Source organism: Pseudophryne corroboree, chromosome 11, assembly GCF_028390025.1.
Source record: "Pseudophryne corroboree isolate aPseCor3 chromosome 11, aPseCor3.hap2, whole genome shotgun sequence".
Taxonomy (NCBI): Eukaryota; Metazoa; Chordata; class Amphibia; order Anura; family Myobatrachidae; genus Pseudophryne; species Pseudophryne corroboree.
The window spans coordinates 330,837,123-330,859,374 of record NC_086454.1 but is presented as its reverse complement, the minus strand read 5'-3'; the positions used below and the strand labels follow the sequence as shown (position 1 = coordinate 330,859,374).

The following is a 22,252-nucleotide window of genomic DNA, read 5'->3' as shown; positions in this document are numbered from 1 at the left end:
ATTGTGGCCCATTGTTAGTACGGATCCAACATTACCAGTATTCAAAAACACCACAATCATGCCATGCTTCAAAAGGGGTCGTAACCTCAGGGATCTACTGGTAAAAACGGATGTCACTCAAAGAAAACAAATAACACACAAAACGGGATGCCAAAGATGTCTCACATGTACCACATGTAAGCATATGGACACTGGCTCACAGTTCATACATCCTATCAGTAAGAAACCATTTAAAATTCGTCATCATGTAACGTGTTTGTCACAATTTGTGATATATGTCATCTCATGTCCCTGTGGCTTACTATACGTGGGTCAAACCATACGCACTTTTCGCAAACGAATGGCTTTACACAGATCAGCCATCAAGGCAGCTTTGGAGGGCAAACCAAATGACCAACCAGTAGCACGACACTTCAAGCAAGCACAACATCAACTACATCATTTGAGACACATAATTGTGGATCACATTCCAGCAAGTGCAAGAGGAGGAGACCGAGCCAAAATCCTAGCTCAAAGGGAAATTGAATGGATATACCGGTTGTCCACATTGACCCCACATGGTCTCAATGAACATGTAGCTTGGAGTGTCTTTTGGTAGTGAATTGGCCCCGCATGGGCAAAGTTACAGCCATTCAGTGTGTTTAACATCTCACCACTACACATGGCACTTTTGGTGATTCCTCTTTTCATAATCATTCTACATAACATCTAAACAGCACGGTGAACTAACATCTTTGTGTCATACAGCACTCTAGTCATGTAGCTCCCCTCTTAACACATACACAAACTGCTGATTTTATGGCATCATCAATTACACATATTTCTTACTTGACACGTGATCCCACAGACATACTGACACTTTACAATTGGTGCAGCCAATACATTAAGCATTAGCACCATTTAGACCAATTTAACCATTTATTTTGGTTAACAATACTTGTTCAATAATGTATAGCATACATCAGCACCCATACTGGTGCTACCCTGATTCCACGCATTGGACTAGTTTTTATTGGCTTTTTTAACCTTTTAATAGTTTTCACATCCTCACACAGTTCACAAAACTTGCACCAACATATGCACGTCAGTCTAACATGATTTATTTCTCACACTTTGGTGTCACATGCTTTCAGGTTTGACAGGAGCAGTGAGCTATCTGCGGCAACGGGGACGCCCGCGGGTTCCCTAGCAACCAGTGACGTCACGTCCGGCCTGAGCGAAGGGAACGCCTACCGGAAGCCCCGCTGGACGCCAGTGCCCGCAGCACCGTCAGCCGGTTTCTTCTCACTACAGGGTTTAAAAGGTAAGACAAACACTTTATTCTGTTTTTCGTTTGCAGCCACAGCACACAGCCTTGAAAAAAGCGCCCTGCGCGGCGCTGAAACGTTGGCGTAATGTGCCATCTTTCTAATTGATTTTGTCAATACACCTGAATTTATTTTCACCAAGACCCAGGAGTGCCGCCTGTTCTTATGATTGGGGGATTGGACTGATATTTCACCACCTCTAATAGGAACATTTTGCCTGTTATTCATCACCTCTGTGGAAGGCACCCGGGCAGATGTGGATTTAACAGAGTGCCTACCAAACCAAGTTCATATCAATTGGACTGCGCATGCAGTCTCCAGCGGCACGGCACCTGACCTTATTTTTCAAAATTGTCTAGAAACTGATAACAATTCAAACACTCATTCGGTTGGTCTGAGTGATATTTCTACAATTGACCTTTCAGTTTGCATTACAAAATAGGAATACTGTGTTCGATTACATCTTGAACACCCCAGCATGAATGCAGCCAGCACCTCTAAAAAGACCACTACTGCACACAGTATGTCTATGGCTATTGATGACATGTTGGTCTTTACCGACTCCGAAGCAGCAGCCATTTTATTTACTGAGGATACGGGAACAACCGAGGAGAAAACCACCCCCGAAGAGATTTATCACACTCTCTTAAGATTAAAGAAAAAAGAAGTGGATTTCTTATTACACGGGACTTCACTGTCAGATTACTTTCGGGCAAAACGTATCCCCAGGGGATTTAGAGTTAAAAATGTCCCCACCATAGGCAGAAACAGCCCTGAATTCTGCCATCGTTGGATTTCTGTCCTTAATAAATGCAGCATGGACCTCATGCTGCTGGTCATAGAGGAATCGGGGAAAGAATTAAGGAAATACAGGAACACCATTGCCCAATATACCATTGACCATCAAACAGTACTCAATGATGCACAATATGCCAGCACTTGGGAAAAATTGAAAACCCAATTGGAAAAATATAAACGGGAACTCATATCATTCAAGAGATCCAAACTTCAAACTGTCAACATCGATTACGAAGATAATCGGGTGTACCGATGGCTATATGGTATATCAGAGGCACGACCTGGAGGCAGAAGAACCCAACGACAATCCTGGAGGGATAGAAGAGCCCAATCAGGGAGACGTACATATTCATCTAACTCTGATAGTGATTTTCGTGGGTACGAAACAGATGGTTCTAAATCTCCCAAACAGGCCCCTTTAGGGGTTACTATGATGACTCCACACGAACCCGGAGGACAAGACCTACCAGACGGGGGGGACAAAACCTTAGACTCAGGAAAACCACCACGCGGGGCGAGGTACAAGAAGAAGACTTAGTCTTTAATCTGTCTTCAAGAACTCTTACAGATCCAGAAAAACAAGTCCTCAAAAAGGGACTCTCGTTCATACCCACTAATCCTCATAATGACTTTAAATGGACAGTAGAACAACACCGATTCAGCAGAACGTTAAGACTCAAGGAGCACTTTCAATACCAAAATACATCTACCATCAGTGAACCACGTGTTAATCTGCCGTCTAGATCGACTTTTGATCCCCAATCCAACAACGCTGCCATAAAAACCTTTTCCCGACTATTGGATTCCTCAATAAAAAGATATGATCAAGCAGCCCCGACCATATACAAAAACATCACGACACAAGAACAACAAGCCATCAAAGATCTTAGTTCCTATAAGGACATTACCATACGGCCGGCGGACAAAGGGGGAGCAATAGTCATACAGGACAGAAAGGACTACATCGCTGAAATTGATCGACAGCTTATGGACTCCAGCACGTATAAAAAATTACGTAACAATCCCACTACACCATATAAATTAGAAATTGACACCATCTTAAAACAAGCAGTATTAGATGGACATTTGGATTCAAAAACTGCAGCAATACTGAAACAACCACATCCCGTGGTTCCAGTATTGTATACGGTCCCTAAAATACATAAAAACCCGTTGCATCCACCTGGCCGTCCGATTACATCTGCAAGAGGATCACTGATACAGCCAATTTCCATTTTCTTGGACTCTTTACTACAACCATTGGTTAGTAAACAAACCACGTATTTAAAAGACACCACTCAACTATTACTCAAGTTACAGGGAATACCCAGGGTACCGAAGAATACGATTATGTGTACCATGGATGTACAAAGTCTGTATACAGTTATCCCACATTCCGAAGGCCTTGCAGCAATGCAACAATTTCTAATTACGCAAAATTTCGACAGCATTAATATATCACTGTTTATGAAACTCCTGGAATACATCCTAACGCACAATTACTTTTTGCATAATGGCGATTATTTCGTCCAACTCGCAGGATGCTCAATGGGCTCTAATGTATCCCCGAGTTATGCCAACGTGTATATGTATGCATTTGAACAGCAACATCTAAGTTCAGAAGACATACAAAGTAAGTCTCTATTGTACACACGTTACATAGATGACCTTCTACTGTTTTGGACCGGTACAGAAGGCGAATTGAATGATCTCTTAAACAACATCAATCACAGTGACACGCCAATCAAACTCACCACTGAAACTAGTGTGGAGTCCATACATTTCCTGGATGTCCAAATTAATATTCACAACGAGACCATTATCACCTCGGTATATCACAAACCAACGGATCGAAACACATTATTGAGAAAGAACAGTTTTCATCCGCCAGCCCTCAAAAAGGGCTTACCTAGGTCTCAAATGCTACGCGTTGCCCGAATTACCAGCAACAGGGAAGAATTGGAAAGTGCACTTGATCAAGTAGTACTCAGGTTCACACAAAGAGGATACAATCAGAAACAGCTGACAGACATCAAACAAGAGGTCTTATGCATACCCCGAGAACAATTATTAGTTTCCAAAAAACAACAACCCTCAAAGAAGGTACCTTTCATAACAGAATATACCACGGCCAGTTCAGTCACCACAAGGGCCACACGGGCATTGTGGCCCATTGTTAGTACGGATCCAACATTACCAGTATTCAAAAACACCACAATCATGCCATGCTTCAAAAGGGGTCGTAACCTCAGGGATCTACTGGTAAAAACGGATGTCACTCAAAGAAAACAAATAACACACAAAACGGGATGCCAAAGATGTCTCACATGTACCACATGTAAGCATATGGACACTGGCTCACAGTTCATACATCCTATCAGTAAGAAACCATTTAAAATTCGTCATCATGTAACGTGTTTGTCACAATTTGTGATATATGTCATCTCATGTCCCTGTGGCTTACTATACGTGGGTCAAACCATACGCACTTTTCGCAAACGAATGGCTTTACACAGATCAGCCATCAAGGCAGCTTTGGAGGGCAAACCAAATGACCAACCAGTAGCACGACACTTCAAGCAAGCACAACATCAACTACATCATTTGAGACACATAATTGTGGATCACATTCCAGCAAGTGCAAGAGGAGGAGACCGAGCCAAAATCCTAGCTCAAAGGGAAATTGAATGGATATACCGGTTGTCCACATTGACCCCACATGGTCTCAATGAACATGTAGCTTGGAGTGTCTTTTGGTAGTGAATTGGCCCCGCATGGGCAAAGTTACAGCCATTCAGTGTGTTTAACATCTCACCACTACACATGGCACTTTTGGTGATTCCTCTTTTCATAATCATTCTACATAACATCTAAACAGCACGGTGAACTAACATCTTTGTGTCATACAGCACTCTAGTCATGTAGCTCCCCTCTTAACACATACACAAACTGCTGATTTTATGGCATCATCAATTACACATATTTCTTACTTGACACGTGATCCCACAGACATACTGACACTTTACAATTGGTGCAGCCAATACATTAAGCATTAGCACCATTTAGACCAATTTAACCATTTATTTTGGTTAACAATACTTGTTCAATAATGTATAGCATACATCAGCACCCATACAGGTGCTACCCTGATTCCACGCATTGGACTAGTTTTTATTGGCTTTTTTAACCTTTTAATAGTTTTCACATCCTCACACAGTTCACAAAACTTGCACCAACATATGCACGTCAGTCTAACATGATTTATTTCTCACACTTTGGTGTCACATGCTTTCAGGTTTGACAGGAGCAGTGAGCTATCTGCGGCAACGGGGACGCCCGCGGGTTCCCTAGCAACCAGTGACGTCACGTCCGGCCTGAGCGAAGGGAACGCCTACCGGAAGCCCCGCTGGACGCCAGTGCCCACAGCACCGTCAGCCGGTTTCTTCTCACTACAGGGTTTAAAAGGTAAGACAAACACTTTATTCTGTTTTTCGTTTGCAGCCACAGCACACAGCCTTGAAAAAAGCGCCCTGCGCGGCGCTGAAACGTTGGCGTAATGTGCCATCTTTCTAATTGATTTTGTCAATACACCTGAATTTATTTTCACCAAGACCCAGGAGTGCCGCCTGTTCTTATGATTGGGGGATTGGACTGATATTTCACCACCTCTAATAGGAACATTTTGCCTGTTATATATATATATATATATATATACACACACAACTTCGTTCCGGCACTCAGGTGATCCAACCAGGGACCTTACTTGCTCCGGTGCCCTCCACAGAAGTCAAACTCCTCATATAAGCAACAGAACGAGGCGGCACTTGGGGACGGTGTGACCAGATGTAACGTGTAATCAAAGCAATGGTCAACGTTTCGGGGACCAACTCCCCGTCTTCAGGACCTGAAAATGGGGAGTTGGTCCCCGAAACGTTGACCATTGCTTTGAATACACGTTACATCTGGTTACACCGTCTCCGAGTGCCGCCTCGTTCTGTTGCATATACTGTGTATATATATATATATATATATATATATATATATATATAGTGTACGAGAGGTCCGGCACTACAATGATTCAGTCCAATCTATGTTTATACAGCATGGTTTGGACTGAATCATTAGAGTGCGGCACCTCTCGTACACTGCATCCATCTATTTGTGAGGGCACCCAGTGTTGACCAGTTTGTAAGTGGCTGTGGCGAACCCCTGTTTGTTTTTACTTTACCATACCTTCCAACTGTCCCGATTTTTGTGGGACAGTCCCGTTTTTTGGGGACTGTCCCGCTGTCCCACCCGCGGGCCGCAGTGTCTCACAATGTGGGGGAAGGGTGCAGTTGGGAGGCTCCTGCACTCGCTGCCCTGCTTGGCAGAGTAGAGGTGAATAGACGCTGTGCGCATATACACAGCATTTATTCACGGAGGCAAGAGGTACTGGGGGCATGCCAGCAGCTCATAGAGCGCTGGCCATGCCCCCATAGTGAAGGAAATGGGGGCGTGGCTCATGAGCATGACATTGCAGAGAAGCCACACACCCTTTGTTTAGGTCACTCCCCCTTTCCCCGCATCCTCACTGTGAAAGTTGGGAGGTATGCTTTATATATATATATATATATATATATATATATATATATTTATTCACACTTTTTTTTTTTTAAGCTACTCCCTGCCTAGTCAAGGGAGGTTGCAGGGGCACCAGAGATATCTGTGAACTGGGCCCCGAGATTTCTGTTGCCAGCCCTGCATGTAGGTATACATGTACTGTATGTGATCTCATGCTTCAATAAAAGGAAACATTTAAATAAATAAATAAATAAATATGTTTAATACAGCCTATACTATAGACTATCTATAGTAATACTGTATTCCATACACAGTATCCATTGTCCAGTGATGCAAGTGTGCGGGTACGGGTGGGTACGGCGCACCCTTAAGAATTTAGCCGTGGGTACGCCGTACCCACACCGACGGGCCACCGCACCTAGCCGCTCCCCATCCCTCCCTCCCTCTGCACCTCCCCGCCGATTCCCGACGCTCACCGCCGCTGATGTGAGGGGAGGAGAGCGCAGCCAAGGCTGCCGGACCGCGAGCTTTGATTGGCTCGGATCGGCGCTTAATTGAACTGAGCCACCTGCACCCGCCGCCCGCCGGACACTGAGGGGAAGGAGAGGCGCAGGCTGCGCTCTCCTCCCCTCACACACGGGAGACAGCAACGGCAGCAGCAGCGGTGAGCAGCAGGGGGGGGGGGAGCTTCATGGGGTTTACCTGGCACTGGGGGCATGTATACCTGGCACTGGGGGCATATTTGGCAATGGGGGCATATCTGGCAAATGGGGGACATGTGTATCTGGCACGGGGGGCATATGTGGCACTGCGGGGACATGTGTATCTGGCATTGGGGGCATATGTGCCACTGCGGGAATATGTGTATCTGGCACTGGGGGGGCATGTATACCTGGCACTGGGGGCATATCTGGCACTGGGGGCATATCTGGCACTGCGGGGACATGTGTATATGGCACTGGGGGCATATGTGGCACTGCGGGAATATGTGTATCTGGCACTGGGGGGGTATGTATACCTGGCACTGGGGGCATATCTGGCAATGGGGGGACATGTGTATCTGGCACTGGGGGCATATGTGGCATACCCTCCAACTGTACCTTTTTTATGGTCTGTACCTATTTTTGGCTCTCCAAACTTCCATTGAAAGTATAGGAAAAGGGGCATGACCACGCCCCACCCATGGCCACGCCCCTTTTTCTAATTTGTACCGATTTTTGTGTGTAAAATGTTGGAGGGTATGATGTGGTACTGCGGGGACATGTGTATCTGTCACTGGGGGCATATGTGGCACTGCGGGAATATGTGTATCTGGCACTGGGGGCATATCTGGCACTGCGGGAATATGTGTACCTGGCACTGGGGGCATATCTGGCACTGCGGGAATATGTGTACCTGGCACTGGGAGCATATCTGGCACTGGGGAATATCTGGCACTGGGGGGACATGTGTATCTGGCACTGGGGGCATTTCTGTATCTGGCACTGGGGGCATACCTGGCACTGTGGGTGCATTTATGTATCTGGCACTGGGGGGCAATGTATATCTGACACAGTGGGGGCATTTGTGTATCTGGCACAGTGAGGCAATGTATATCTGGCACTGTGGGGCAATGTATATCTGGCACTGTGGGGCCAGTGTATATCTGGCACTGTGGGGCAATGTATATCTGGCACTGTGGGGCAATGTATATCTGGCACTGTGGGGCAATGTATATCTGGCACTGTGGGGAAATGTATATCTGGCACTGTGAGGCAATGTATATCTGGCACTGTGGGGCAATGTATATCTGGCACTGTGGGGGCAGTGTATATCTGGCACTGTGGGGCAATGTATATCTGGCACTGTGGGGCAATGTATATCTGGCACTGTGGGGCAATGTGTATCTGGCACTGTGGGGCAATGTGTATCTGGCACTGTGGGGCAATATATATCTGGCACTGTGTGTTATTTTAGTGTTCCCTTTATTTTTTTGAGCAGTGTATATACTAGGTATTGAAATGATGATAACAATTTGGAATGTTCTTATTTTTAAAGACGTTTCTAACTGTTTATGTCATCCTGCAAATTTACTAAACACACATTCTTTCTTCTGTGCTTTTATTTAGCAAAGGTTGCAAGGGGTCATATATACACTGATGTGTCCACATACACCTTTCTTTTTTTGTCATATGGCACGAGATGCTTAGCACAACTAAAACGCTCCACCACAGGCAGTGACTGAATGGATTCACAATTATGCGTCAAAACCTGCCATTTACAAGCATCACCATTGTGCTCTGGAATATGTGACAGTTGGTGAACTCTCCCTGTGCACCTGCTGGGTGACCTGGAACATGTGACCTGCTGGGTGGTCTGGAAACTGTGAGAGTTATTTGCAGCTACCCACTGAGCAGGGATTTTTTTGACTCCCAAGGGGGCAAAAGGGGTAAAATATTCCGCCCAGCAAACCTTTTCCTGGTGCACATCAGCTAGTTTAAATGTATTTCTAAATATCTTTTCAAATATTCAGAAGAATATAGAACATATAGTAAAAATGAATAGCAATGTGGTCTGCTGTTGAGATGTTTATTTAAACTGACACATTGCACACATTGATAGCATGGCAGTATTATCTTGTTTAGTTTGCAGCAATTGTCTGGTCGATGAAGCTTCTGAGCTCAGTGACGCGAGCGTACACCCCAGGAGATGATGGAGAGCAAGTGGAGCTTCCCCAGGACACTATGCCAACCAATGTCCAGCTTCCGTCCTTTTCACACACAAGAGGTCCACCAGAGTCACCCTGAAATACACGGGGATAAAAGGTATGATGCATAATTATTTCAGCCCTTGCATCTGATGTGTATTATATATATACAGTATATATATATCTCCTATATAATAGCCCTATTCTGTGATCTTATGATTCATTTGCTAACGCTGGGCGGAGTCACAACAGTGGGCGGAGTTAGTCAAATGAGTCACAGATCTGGCCAAATCTATAGGACACTAGGAGCAGCTGCAGAAGCAGATAGTATGGACATGGCACAGGCAGGGTGCATACCTCCCAGCTTTCACACACTCACACTCACACACACACACACACACACACACACACACCTGCACTCTGCGAAAAGGGGGCGTGGCTTCGCGGGAGGGCCCCCGTTTTCGTCAGCGAGGGGGCATGGCCAGCGCTCTGTGAGCTGCTGGCATGGCCCCAGGGGCTGATTATGAGTCCGGGGGGCACAGGGTACTTGAGACAGGGGAGCCCTATCTCATTGCTGTGCCTGCTGTGGGTTGGGGGCGTGGCCTAATCGCGGGACGCGAGGCCACGCCCCATTATGCAAATTCCGGGATTTTTTTTTTTTTTTTTTAAATGGTATTTTGGCCCCTCAGCTAGAGGTAAATCCAGAGGAGGTGGTCGCTCCCCCTACACACCCGCACAGGCAGAAGAAAGCAGGGAGACTGCTGCCTCCCTGCAACACCACAGACCTGCCAATACGCAGCAGCGTGTGCTGACTGTAGCACAATGCTGCCGCTGTTGCTGGCAGGACGGGGGAGCTTCTGAGCTGGGACAGAGCTACTCCAGCCAGGGGGCCCCCTAAAACTGTGGGGCCAACGGTACGTACCGCCTGCCCCCCCCCCCCCTTAAACCGGCTCTGCTGCTGGAACCCCCCCTTAATCCGTACCCCCTGATGCCCCCTCTCCCTCTGTCTCCACTATTCACCGCTGCTCTGCTAAGCAGAACAGCGAGTACAGGAGCTTTCCAACTGCTCCCCCCCCCCCACCGCAGGACACTGCGACCCGCGGGTGGGACAGCGGGACAGACCCCAAAAAATGGGACTGTCCCGCGAAAATTGGGACATTTGGGAGGTATGGGGGTGTGTGAGGGGGTATGCCATACTTGACCCCCACATCAGCATACTCAGCAGGGTCTCTCTGGCAGGGAGGAGCGTCACTTTCTGGCACACTCCACGCTTCTTAGCTGTAGTTTTGTGGGTTTTGTGGGTTCCGTACTGCCTTTGTTATCTCCAGCCCCTGCGACCCCACCGCTAGCTGCAGCGCTGCCACCCGCAGTGAGTTGCGCCCAGCTCCTTCACACACTTTAGCCGGCGGGTAGCGCTGCAGAAGTCCGCGCTGCTTGCAGGCTCTGACCCCCTCCTCCCTCCAGCATCAGCGTCTCCTGGGAGCTAACCAGTCACTCCCAGTCTCCCCTTACCATAGTGCCCAGCAGCCGTGAGGTCCGCGCCACGTGCATGCTATGACCCCCTCCTCCCTCCAGCCGCAGCATCTCCTGGGGGCTAACCAGTCGCTTCCAGTCTCACCTTACCACAGTGCCCGGCAGCTGCGCGAGGTCTGCGGTGTGTGACTGAGGAGGGGGGGAGTGATGCGGACGGGCAGAGGAAGCAGGAATACAGCCTAAGAGAGTCAGCCATGCCAAGTCTCCACCAGCAGCAGATCCCAACAGGTTGGAGTGGAACAGCAGCAGCCAGCAGCAGTGACTCCGGTAAGACACATCTGTCTGTCACCACTGTTCTGTCCCTAATACCAATCTCTCCCGTGCCCTGTGTTCTGTCATGTCCCTGTAACCCCTGGCCTTGACCTGCCACCCTTATCCTGGCCCTTTCACCCTTATCCTGGCCCTTTCACCCTTATCCTGGCCCTGTCACCCTTATGCTGGCCCTGCTACCCCTATCCTGGCCCTGTCACCCCTGTGCTTGCCCTGTCAACCCTATACTGGCCCTGACACCCCTGTCCTGGTCCTGCCGCCCCTACACTGACCCTGTCACCCCTATCCTGTCCCTGTCATTTCTGTCCTGGCCCCGTCGCCCATGTCCTGGCCCCGTCACCCCTGTTCTGACCCTGTCACCCCTGTTCTGACCCTGTCACCCCTGTTCTGACCCTGTCACCCCTGTCCTGGCCCAGTCAACCCTGTTCTGACCCTGTCACCCCTGTCCTGGCCCTGTTACTGCATACCCTCCAACTACCTTTTTGGCAGGTACAGTACCCGCAGCACCTCCAGACCTCTCCCCAATGCACCACACCTCCGCACCTTCCCCTCCACCACATGCGGCACTCCACCCCTCCCCCACATGCTGTGCCTCCAGACCCCCTACACCACCCGCGGCTCCCACTCCTCCGCCCCTTCACCACCCCCAGCAATCTCCAGGCCCCCTCCACCATTCACCCCCCTTATATGTCTCCCCCACACCTGCCCCCCTCCACCCGCAGCATCTGCAGACACCCTCCTCCATCCGCGGTCCCCCCCTCACCCACCCCTCCCCCACCAATGGCACCCCCGCACCTGCCCCACCACCACCTGCAGCACCTCCGGACCTCCTTCCCCATCTGCCGCAACACCCGTACCTGCCCCTCCCCTACCCATGGCGCCTACGGACCCCTACCCCACCAGTGGCACTCCCGCCCCTTCCCATCCCACAGCACCTCCGGAACCCTTCACCCATCTGCAACATCCCCACACCTGCCCCTCCCCCACCCATGGCACCCCTGCCCCTCCCCCACCTGCAGTGCCTCCGGACCCCTCCCCCATCTGCATCCCCCACTCCTCTGCCCCTCCCCCACCCGCAGCACCTCCCAACCCTTCCCCATCCGGGCCCCACCCCCACTTCCGCCCTCCCTCCATCCGCAGCATCTACAGACACCATCCGCAGTACCCCCCGCACCCGCTACATTCTGTACATTGTGGTCTGCAGGTGCTGTTCACGCCGTCGCAAGGGGCTGCGCCTCCTTCACCATCGCACACCCTTTCATTGTGCAATATTTAACCACTAACAAAGGAATGCAGGTGATACTCCATATAACACAAATATTGAACCCCAGAAAGGCATGCAAGGGTTAAGGGGGCGTAGCCCCTTGCGACGGTGTGAAGAGCGCCCGTAGGGCGCGATGAAGCACCTAGTATATATATATATATACACAGTTCATTATGGCTATTGCACCAGCTGCAAAAGTGCTAAGTGCACGCTCTGTTTTATGCCATCCTGTGCACACATTTGTGCAGATGTGCCTAGTTTCCTGGAAAATTGACGACCAATGATGGGAAGAGATTTTATTTTGTGGGGTCATAGACCCCCCCCCCCCCCCCCTTCCCCGTGGATTAGACTATTCACCTGGACAGCAGGAACTCTGGGAACCACAGCTGCTCCGTCAGTGTCTGCTCCTCTTTGAAGCCAGCTGACACCGTAGTGGTTTAGGATTGGCGCACCACCGACATCACTGCTGCACGGCCTCGCCCCCAGGTGCACTGCTGGGATTGGTGTTTGCCTGTCTTGGCACTTTGTTATGATTAGCAGGAGTTGGGGCTGCCTAAGGTGTGTGAAGGCACACCCCTATGGACTACACAGTCTTTTCCTCTCCTCAAAATCACTTTCATTCCCCAAAAGCTTTGAGGACCAAGAGATCAGTTCTTGTCCCTGTGCAAATAATGGGACACACGTTGCACCTCTGGTAGGCAGAGCATGCCCGGTCATGGAGTTCTGCAGCAGCTTTAGAGCACAGCTCTTTACGTCTAGCACTTGTGTTAGCATAAAGTGAGTGTCCTTGCTGCTAATCCCAGGACACGTGTAATAGTCTCATTTTGGCTTGTGCTGATACGGGCATATCTTACCATGCAGGAGGAAGCTCCATCAGCTCCAGCGCAGATCATGACATCATGGATCTTGTTGCCCCAGTAATTCTTGCATTCGGCGTTAGTGAGGAGAGGGAGAGCTACCTGCTGCAACCTGGGTGGGGTTTGGCTGGCTGAGAAAAGAAAGAGAAATGCATTGTTTTACATTAATTTCAGTGGCATGTGTAATTCCTTCTGCTTGGGTCTAGTAACGTGTTCTTTGTCAGCACGATCTTTGTCTGGGGTGCAGTAATGTGATCCTTATTTGGACACCACTAACCTGGTCTTTGGCCTAGAGTCACTAATGTGATCTTCATCTGGAGATAATGATCAATATGATATATGCCATGGATCCACTAATGTGATCTTTGTCTGAGGCCCAGTAATGTGATCCTTAATTGGAGACCATTAACGTGATCTTTGCCATGGAACCCCTAATGTGATCTTCTTCTGGAGATAAAGCTCAACATGATATTTTCCTTGGATCCACTAGTGTTATCTTTGTCTGGAGACCATAAATGTGATATTTGTCTGGAGACCACAAATGTGATCTTTGTCTGGAGACCAGAGACCACTATAGTGGATGCTGTAAAAGTTAAGAGGAGCTACAGTAGTTTCAATATATTGCAATGTATTGTTTATTAAGTTTATTATTTAATATGTGTGTTTTCAATCAGCAGGAACCGTACCTAGATATTTTAACCCAATGGGCAGGCTGAGCATCATAAACAATATACAAGCAGAGTGGTCCAAAAAGCGCTGTCTCTTGATAGGTAGGGTATGGTTCTCTTTCTCTAGCTCTGGTGATCACTCCTGAGTGATATCCACCATTTCTCAGAAGCAAGAGGAGGAACAAGACAAAGTATTAAATCAAGGCCAAATTTCTATTGGTAATGTAGGTTATATCCAGTCACTCACCTCAAAGAAGTGAGGTATGTACACATAAAGGTTTCTTTGCAATGGGGACACTTTTCAGTGTTTAAACCAAGGATATGGGTCCACCCACACGATGACCCCTCAAAGTAGACACTCACCCGGGACCAGGTGTAAATGTTCCTCAAAAGGTATCTTTGCGGTGGCTTTCTATTCTTAGTAAACTCCTCCCATAAGAATTCAAGGCAATTCGTATTCCTCAGAAGAATGCAATTTTTATTCCAAAAACACAGTCTTTAAAAGGTTCACGGTTAATCCAAAAATGAAAACATTTATTTTCAAAATATACACGAACAACAGCTAAAATGTACTGAAAAACTCTCCAAAGATCACAAGGAAAGAATATTACCCTTTCTCTTTCTTACCCGGACTGAGAGGAGTGTATGGTGTAATAACCAAGATGGTATTTGGTTAGTTCATGTGCATCAGAGAGTTCCCCTCCACCAGATGGAACTCTGATGCACATGGGCTAACTGAATTGTTGTGTATATAATGAAAATAAATGTTTTTATTTTTGGATTAACCGTGAACCTTTTAAAGACTGTGTTTTTGGAATAAAAATTGCATTCTTCTGAGGAATACGAATTGCCTTGAATTCTTATGAGAGGAGTCCACTAAGAATAGGAAGCCACCGCAAAAATACCTTTTGAGGAACATTTACACCTGGTCCCGGGTGAGTGTCTACTTTGAGGGGTTATCTTGTGGGTGGACCCATATCCTTGATTTAGACACCTAGAAGTGTCCACATTGCAAAGAAACCTTTATGTGTAGATACCTCACTTCTTTGAGGTGAGTCGCTGGATATAACCTACATTACCAATAGAAATTTGGCCTTGATTTAATACTTTGTCTTGTTCCTCCTCTTGCTTCTGAAAAATGGTGGATATCAATCAGGAGTGATCACCAGAGCTAGACAGAGAACCATACCCTACCTATCAAGAGACAGTGCTTTTTGGACCACTCTTCTTATATATTGTTTGCATTGTGTAAAGGGGGTGGTGCCCCTAAGTGTGGACCTTAGCTGCAGTCTGAGGACGCAGGTTATTTTGTCTGTATTTTGTAGGCTGAGCTGCATGACAGTTTAGGGTGTTCTAGGCCCCTCGGTACCCTCCTGGATTCTGGTAAAAGCCTATTTGCCTAGTTGGGTACCTGTCTCTAATGGGCCCTACACACTTGTCGATGTTTCCGATTTGGACGATGTTCATTTTCAATGATTAACGACCATCGTTCAAATTGGCTTGCTATGCTAAACGAGGGAAAACCGACGATGAACGACTGTGGGGACGCGCATCATTCATCGTTGGTGCCTGTACACTAAATGACATGAACGATATATCGTTCACTTACTGTTCATATCGCCTGTTTATGTCACTAAGTGTGTAGGACCTATTAGAGGAGCAAGTTTTAAAACACATTTTTTGTTCTGCAGAAAATCCCTTTAAATTTCTTAAAGGAAAGCACTGAATATGTTAATCAATTCATACCAGAAGAATTTATCAGTCCCCATCCAGTGGTCACACATTTCAGGCCACCTCTAAAGTTGTCAGAGGTCTCTGCCACGCAAACAGGAGCCACTTGTGGTTGTGCAGCAACAGGAGAGGAGAGTTTGAGCAGAGTAATGTCATTCTTAATGGTGAATGCGCTATAATTTGGGTGCTTGAAGACCTTGAAAACAAAATTCAGATCATAGCTCACATTTATTGTTTTATAAGATATTTGTTTCCCTATTATGCAAGTAAAGACTGTATTACGCACATAACACCCACGTGTATAATCTAGCTTTGAAATGTCAGATGATTGTACTAGTACCAATCTAATAAAGTTACTTTGCAGATAGGCAAAAAGTTTTCAGTGGATCAGAACAGGATGAAAATCAGTAAAGATGACAAATGCACTTAGATGCAAATGGCGGGATGGAATGGAGTAATGGATTTCTTTTAAAGGGGCAATCCTTACAAGGCAAAACCATGCCCCTTTAAAAAAATGTCCGGTATAAGTTGGCATCCCGCACCTCCGGTGATCTCGAACTCCATTACATCCCACCGAAAAATGTCTGATATATATTTGTTTGATAAGAGCTCAAACTGTACCTTGGCAATTGTTTTAACTTGAACATTCTCTGCAGAAGAACGCTGATCGAATTCACCCAAAACTACCTTGTGTGAAGTCCTGCAAAATAAGATGTAGAATTGTAGCTAGTATTGTACACTGGACCGAGTGTATCACAGTACACAAACTGTGCAGCATCAGTACTTAGACTGTTCCAGTCCGGACATTGGGGGTCATTCCGAGTTGATCGCACACTGCAACTTTTTGCTGCCCGTGCGATCAACTAGACGCCGCCTATGGGGAGGGTTTTTTTGCATAGCAAGGCTGCGAACGCTTGTGCAGCCGGGCTATGCAAAAACATTTTGTGCAGTTTCAGAGTAGCTCTGGAGTTACTTACCCATTGCGATGTCTTCATCCTGTCCGGTCCCTGAATTGACGTCAGACACCCGCCCTGCAAATGCCTGGACACGCCTGCGTATGCCGCACCACTCCCAGAAAACGGTCAGTTGACGCCCCGGAATGCCTTCCTCCTGTCAATCTTCTTCCGAACATGGCAGCGATCGCTTTCTTCGTTCTTCTTGTCGTTGCCCAGCGACGGGTGTCGCTGGGCAAAGACACGCCTGCGCATTGCGGCTGCTGCGCATGCGCAGAACTGACCCATTCGCACCACTGCGAGAAACAGCAGCGTGCGAAAGGGTCGGAATGACCCCCCTTGCCGTCTTCCAGCCACAGTATCAAGCGACAGAATACGGTAACTTCCCAATGTTGAACACAAATGATTACTAGCTTCGACATGGATAACAATGCATAGAGCTTCCCATATGCGGAGTAGAAGGCACCTTGCAGTGCACCCACCCCCTAGCTTGGATTTACTCCTAGTCCTCTTCATCAGGCAGCATTTACACCAGCCGATAGTCGATAATGAAAGGGGTGCACTGCCGCACTATACATGGGGTGCAAGCGGTATCAGCGCATATGGGCCCTCATTCCGAGTTGTTCGCTCGTTATTTTTCTTCGCATCGCAGCGATTTTCCGCAAACTGTGCATGCGCAATGTTCGCACCGCGCCTGCGCCAAGTAAATTTGCTAAGAAGTTTGGTATTTTACTCACGGCTTAACGAAGAAATTTCTTCGTTCTGGTGATCGTAGTGTGATTGACAGGAAGTGGATGTTTCTGGGCGGAAACTGTCCGTTTTATGGGAGTGTGTGAAAAAACGCTGCCGTTTCTGGGAAAAACGCGGGAGTGGCTGGAGAAACGGGGGAGTGGCTGGGCGTACGCTGGGTGTGTTTGTGACGTCAAACCAGGAACGAAAAGGACTGAACTGATCGCAGTGGCAGAGTAAGTCTCGAGCTACTCGGAAACTGCAAAGAAATTTCTGATCGCTATTCTATTCGCTATTTTGCGAATCTTTCGTTCGCTAATCTGCAAAGCTAAGGTTCACTCCCAGTAGGCGGCGGCTTAGCGTGTGCAAAGCTGCTAAAAGCAGCTAGCGAGCGAACAACTCGGAATGAGGGCCATGGCCGTTTCATAAAGCTACCCCTTTATCTCTCTCTCTCTACTTTATCTCCCTCCAAGCCATTTACCCCACTGTATCAGTCTGCGGATATACATGTACAATCAACAATGAGCCAATTCTATTTTCACCACATCCTTTTGTACAAGGGAATCTACTTGAGGCCAAACACATATCTATGGGGCCAGTTTGCAGTTAGAACTGTTTCCTTGGCTAGGAGACTATAATATGCTGCTGTTCCTTAATGAAAGATTATCACTATTGCAATATAATTGGCGAAAACCTACCTGACTCCACAGTGTGCAGCGGTTACAACCCATTCGTTGCTGATGAGGGATCCTCCGCAGAAGTGGAAACCAGTGTTGTCCTACAATAAAGAGAAAGTTGTTTACGTATCATTTCCTGCCATAACCCTGACTGCATGGCAATATTTTTGGAGGAGGCTTCTACTGTGACATTTATACTACTTTGTAAGAATTATGGGGCTAATTCAGACCTGATCCCGATCAGGTCTGAACTGTGCACGCGCCGGCTGTCTTAGCCCTGCGATCGCCTCTGGCTGACTGACAGGCAGAGGCGGTCGCTGGGCAGGAGGGGGCGGGCCGGCGGTGTTTGGTGCATGGGGGCACGGTCCAGGCAACGCAGGTGTGCCTACACCATTGGGGGGCCGGGCTGTGGCCGCTGCGTGATGTCACACGCAGCCACTGCGACCCGGGCAGCGACAAGTAGCTTCCTACCAGTGCGCAGGAGCTGCGCTGGCTGGGAGCTTCTCTTCCAGAACAAAAGCATCGCCGCTGTGCAATGCTTTTGTACTTGTGTAGGGGTAGGGGGGTCGGGCCTGACATGCGGGGCGGACTAGCCCTGTGCTGGGCGTCCCCCCGCATGTCTGTGTGACTGATCGTAGATATGCTAAATTTACCACAGCTACGATCAGGTCTGAATCAGGCTCTATAACAGTGGAACGTTGGAGCCCTGTGTCCCCCCCCCCCCCGGTGATAACCTAAGGACCCACAGAGCTGTGTAACATTTCTTGACCTACAACTGGAACCTGATCAATCCGCTCCTGGACAAGACTCACTCCAGCTGCTGTGGAACTATACATCTCCACGCGTGCTCTGCCACAGTTTTGTTGTCAGGGCATGCTGGGATATGTAGTTCCACTGCAGATGGAGTACTGCACGTTGCATGTTATCTAACAGCTGTAGATCACAAGGGTGCCAGTTCTTGCCGGAAATGTGAATAAAATAATAGCACAGCTGGTGAATTACGGTCGTACCTGCAGAGAAACCTGCCATGGCCAAGATCCTGGAATGGCTTCCTCACCGTTTACAATTCTGGAATATCCTGTGAGGACAGGCTGGATAGACGGCTTTCCGCACCCTAAAAGGAAATGCATAAGATATGGGGGAAAAATTAAGAAAAGTTGACACACTTACAACGGGCCGGGATATGTGGAAAAGCCGGTTAGGCCCCAGTTGTAGATTTTCATGACTGTCAGGTTGCCATCGGTTTCATTATTTTTCCACCTCCACCCCTGGTACCTGGGACTGCTCACAGGCCCACATATTTTTGATGTATGGATTACATAAACCTGGGCCATTTGTGGCATGAAGGTAAATGAGGTGTCGCAAGTATATCCAACACAACCATCCATGTTCCTGTAGGCACCAGTACACCCACATGTTACACCACCTCAGTTTTACATACAGTACATATCACTTACGCATCACTTCTGCTCGCTCTGGCTCTTGTGACATCATTATCTGCTTCTCCGTTTACTATGGCCCTGATTCATGTTTGTAAGTAAAGCAAAAAAGCAAGCAACTGGGCAAAACCATGTTGCACTGCAGGTGGGGCAGATGTACCATGTGCGGAGAGAGTAAGATTTGGGTGGGGTGTGTTCAAACTAAATTGCAGTATAAAAATAAAGCTGTCTAACATTTGTGGGCTACATGCAAAAGAAGTCAGTATTTACCCTGCACAGAAACACTATGTAAATGTCTTTGTTCCCCTTGCACGGCAACGTGGTTTGTTCCAGATATAAAGTTACTTGCTTTTATTGGCTTTACTTACAAACATGAATCAAGCCCCATATATCAGATAGTATCGGAGGTATATCAAACCTTGGAGAAAGGTAAAGTGGAGAGAGATAAAGTACCAGACAATTCTCCTAACTTTCATTTTATATGCTCAATTTATCTCCCCAATTAACTGGATCTTCTTGTAGTATTATTGATCCTTAGAAAGCCTCTTGGATATACCTTGCCCAACATGCGAACCTAGATCATTTGCCATTTATGCAGTGGAGCATTGTACCTATGGGTTGCAGGACTGCAGCACCGCAAGTAAGATCTGGCACCCAGCTCAGTGTCAGTGAAGCCAGTTGCAGTCCGTGACTGCTCTGGGACTGCCAGACCGGGCTGCAATAGGCAGAGAGCTAGCTTCCTGTAGAAAGCCACTCCCTGCCTCATCAGCCCTAGCCAGCTCCTATGGGCTGCAACCGATGCAGTCCATAGAAGCAAGTACAGATGCCGCTGGTGCACATGCGCCAGTCCCAGCACCTGCCAGATCCACTGTGCAGGTTTCGAGACCCGGCTGATGGACTGTCTGTCTCCTCTCCTCCTCTCCCCTCTCCGGGTAGGCATTAGTAGCGGCAGGCCCCCTACCACCGTCAGATAGATGCCGCCACCGCATTTATGTATTCCCATACTTGCTTTAGAATGCACATTCTACAGAACACTCTATCTTCTTTCATCGTATCTTATTGTATTGTTATAATGGTATGTACCGTGATTGTAAAGCACTGTAAAATATACTGATACAAAATGATATAATACTAGTTAAACAATATACCGTAGGACAGTATGATGTTAAATTCATATAAAATAGAATACAAATGTTATACGTACAGGCAGGTAAATATAACCTGCCTGTATAATTTATTTTTATCATAAATGTATAGAATAAATAATAAATGTATAGGATAAATTAAAAAAAAAGACAACAGAAATCACAAAATTCCTCACTCACCATAAGTAGCACCTACAAGTGCAATGAACGACAGCAGACAGAGGAAAGACATTGTGTGTCAGCTTTTTCAGACCTTCTGACATGTAGAGAAGTCTTTTATATACACTCCGTTCCAATAGAAACATCAGGAGTTATCTGAGCTGCGGGAATCACTCAGGGGAAAATAGCATTTGGTTATCAAGGAACCTTGGTCAAGTACAGGAGTTTGGCTGTTTAATAGAGTAATGGATCAGTATCAAGAGAACACTTAGTAGAGTTGAACTATTAATTTGTGGAACGTATTAATTAAGGTCATAGAAAAGGTGTGAGAGCGCGACAGGTGTCAGCACATGTTCCAGTTTCCAGTTCTGCTGTTTTTCAATATGACCGCACCATAGAACAACACAGCTGCAAGTCTGTATAATGTCACTAGATCTTTCCCTGCCCTATGCGTATTCTTTATTTCAGAATTCAGTATTTATTAATACATTTAGGGGCCTATTGATCAATTATTCCAATTATTATTTGCGGGATACAGATGTTTTCAGGGGAAACAGCAGCTACAAGAAATTTTAATTATTGGGTCTAATACCTGATAATTAATAAATATGCTTTTTTTTTTTTATCTCTTTATTTGATTTTTACATTAGCACCAATACAATTTGAGAGTCAATAAAGAAACTAAACCGTAGTCACGGTCATACACACTTTACAGAATGAGAAAGGCAAAAAGTGTCAACAATTAGAAGGACGATAAATATAATAAATATATCACATAGCCACCATGGGTATAATAATAATAATAATAATAATAATAAAAAAATAACTGGAGAGAGGGGGCAACAAAAGGAGAAAAGGGAGGGTGAGGTAGAATAGAGAGGAAAAACGAGAAAGAAAGAAAGAAAGAAAGAAAGAAAGAAAGAAAGAAAGAAAGAAAGAAAGAAAGAAAGAAAGAAAGAAAGAAAAGGGGGGGGGGGTAAGCAGTGATAAGAGCGGAGAAGTGAGCCAGTGGAGAAGTGCCCATGGCAACCAATCAACACTAAAGTAACATCTATAATTTGCATACTATATAATAATACAGAGCTGCTGATTGGTTGATGGGGCCACTTCTCCACTGGCTCACTTCTCCGCTCTTATCACTGCTTAGTAAATGTCCCCCAAAGGGTAGTATCCACCAAGTTAATGCAACATAGAATCATTAGGCTATCAGTACTGCCTGCAGGTTATCCTCTATTCAGAATTTGCATGGCTATAGAATATGTCAGTATCATATTGGTTTAAAATGTAGTTTACAATCATCATACATCATAATAAAGGCAAACATTTTAAGGAGTTGAGTGACTCATCTCAAAGATATCATAAATTTGGGATTGCAGTGGTACCAGTTTAGTAGCTAGATAAGTCTTCCATGTACGAAAGAAATAACCTGTCCCACAGCGTGAGTCAGTAGCTGCATCATATCTATCAAAGTAC

The 22,252-nt window shown here is 46.8% G+C and overlaps 1 protein-coding gene across 1 annotated transcript; it reads right to left on the bottom strand.

The window, feature by feature from the left end:
• Positions 1–9,217: 9,217 nt before the first annotated feature.
• Positions 9,218–20,936, bottom strand: LOC134970240 (chymotrypsin A-like). Its single transcript, XM_063946237.1, has 7 exons — positions 20,801–20,936; positions 19,047–19,150; positions 18,058–18,137; positions 16,299–16,377; positions 15,693–15,873; positions 13,276–13,409; positions 9,218–9,450 (listed from the first exon to the last, which is right to left on the bottom strand). Exons 1-7 carry the CDS (start codon positions 20,850–20,852, stop codon positions 9,289–9,291), a joined length of 792 nt encoding a protein of 263 aa, XP_063802307.1. The 5' UTR covers positions 20,853–20,936; the 3' UTR covers positions 9,218–9,288.
• Between the last annotated feature and the right edge of the window lie 1,316 nt (positions 20,937–22,252).

Bases quoted from the DNA above. Each gene is read 5' to 3' on its own strand.
- LOC134970240 (XM_063946237.1), bottom strand. From the start codon at position 20,852: ATGTCTTTCCTCTGTCTGCTGTCGTTCATTGCACTTGTAGGTGCTACT. The intron at 15,874-16,298 runs GTACAGTTTGAG...TTTGTTTTCAAG, and splicing joins AAGTTAAAACAATTGCCAAG to GTCTTCAAGCACCCAAATTA. The intron at 13,410-15,692 runs GTATGAATTGAT...TTCTTTTCTCAG, and splicing joins GGGACTGATAAATTCTTCTG to CCAGCCAAACCCCACCCAGG.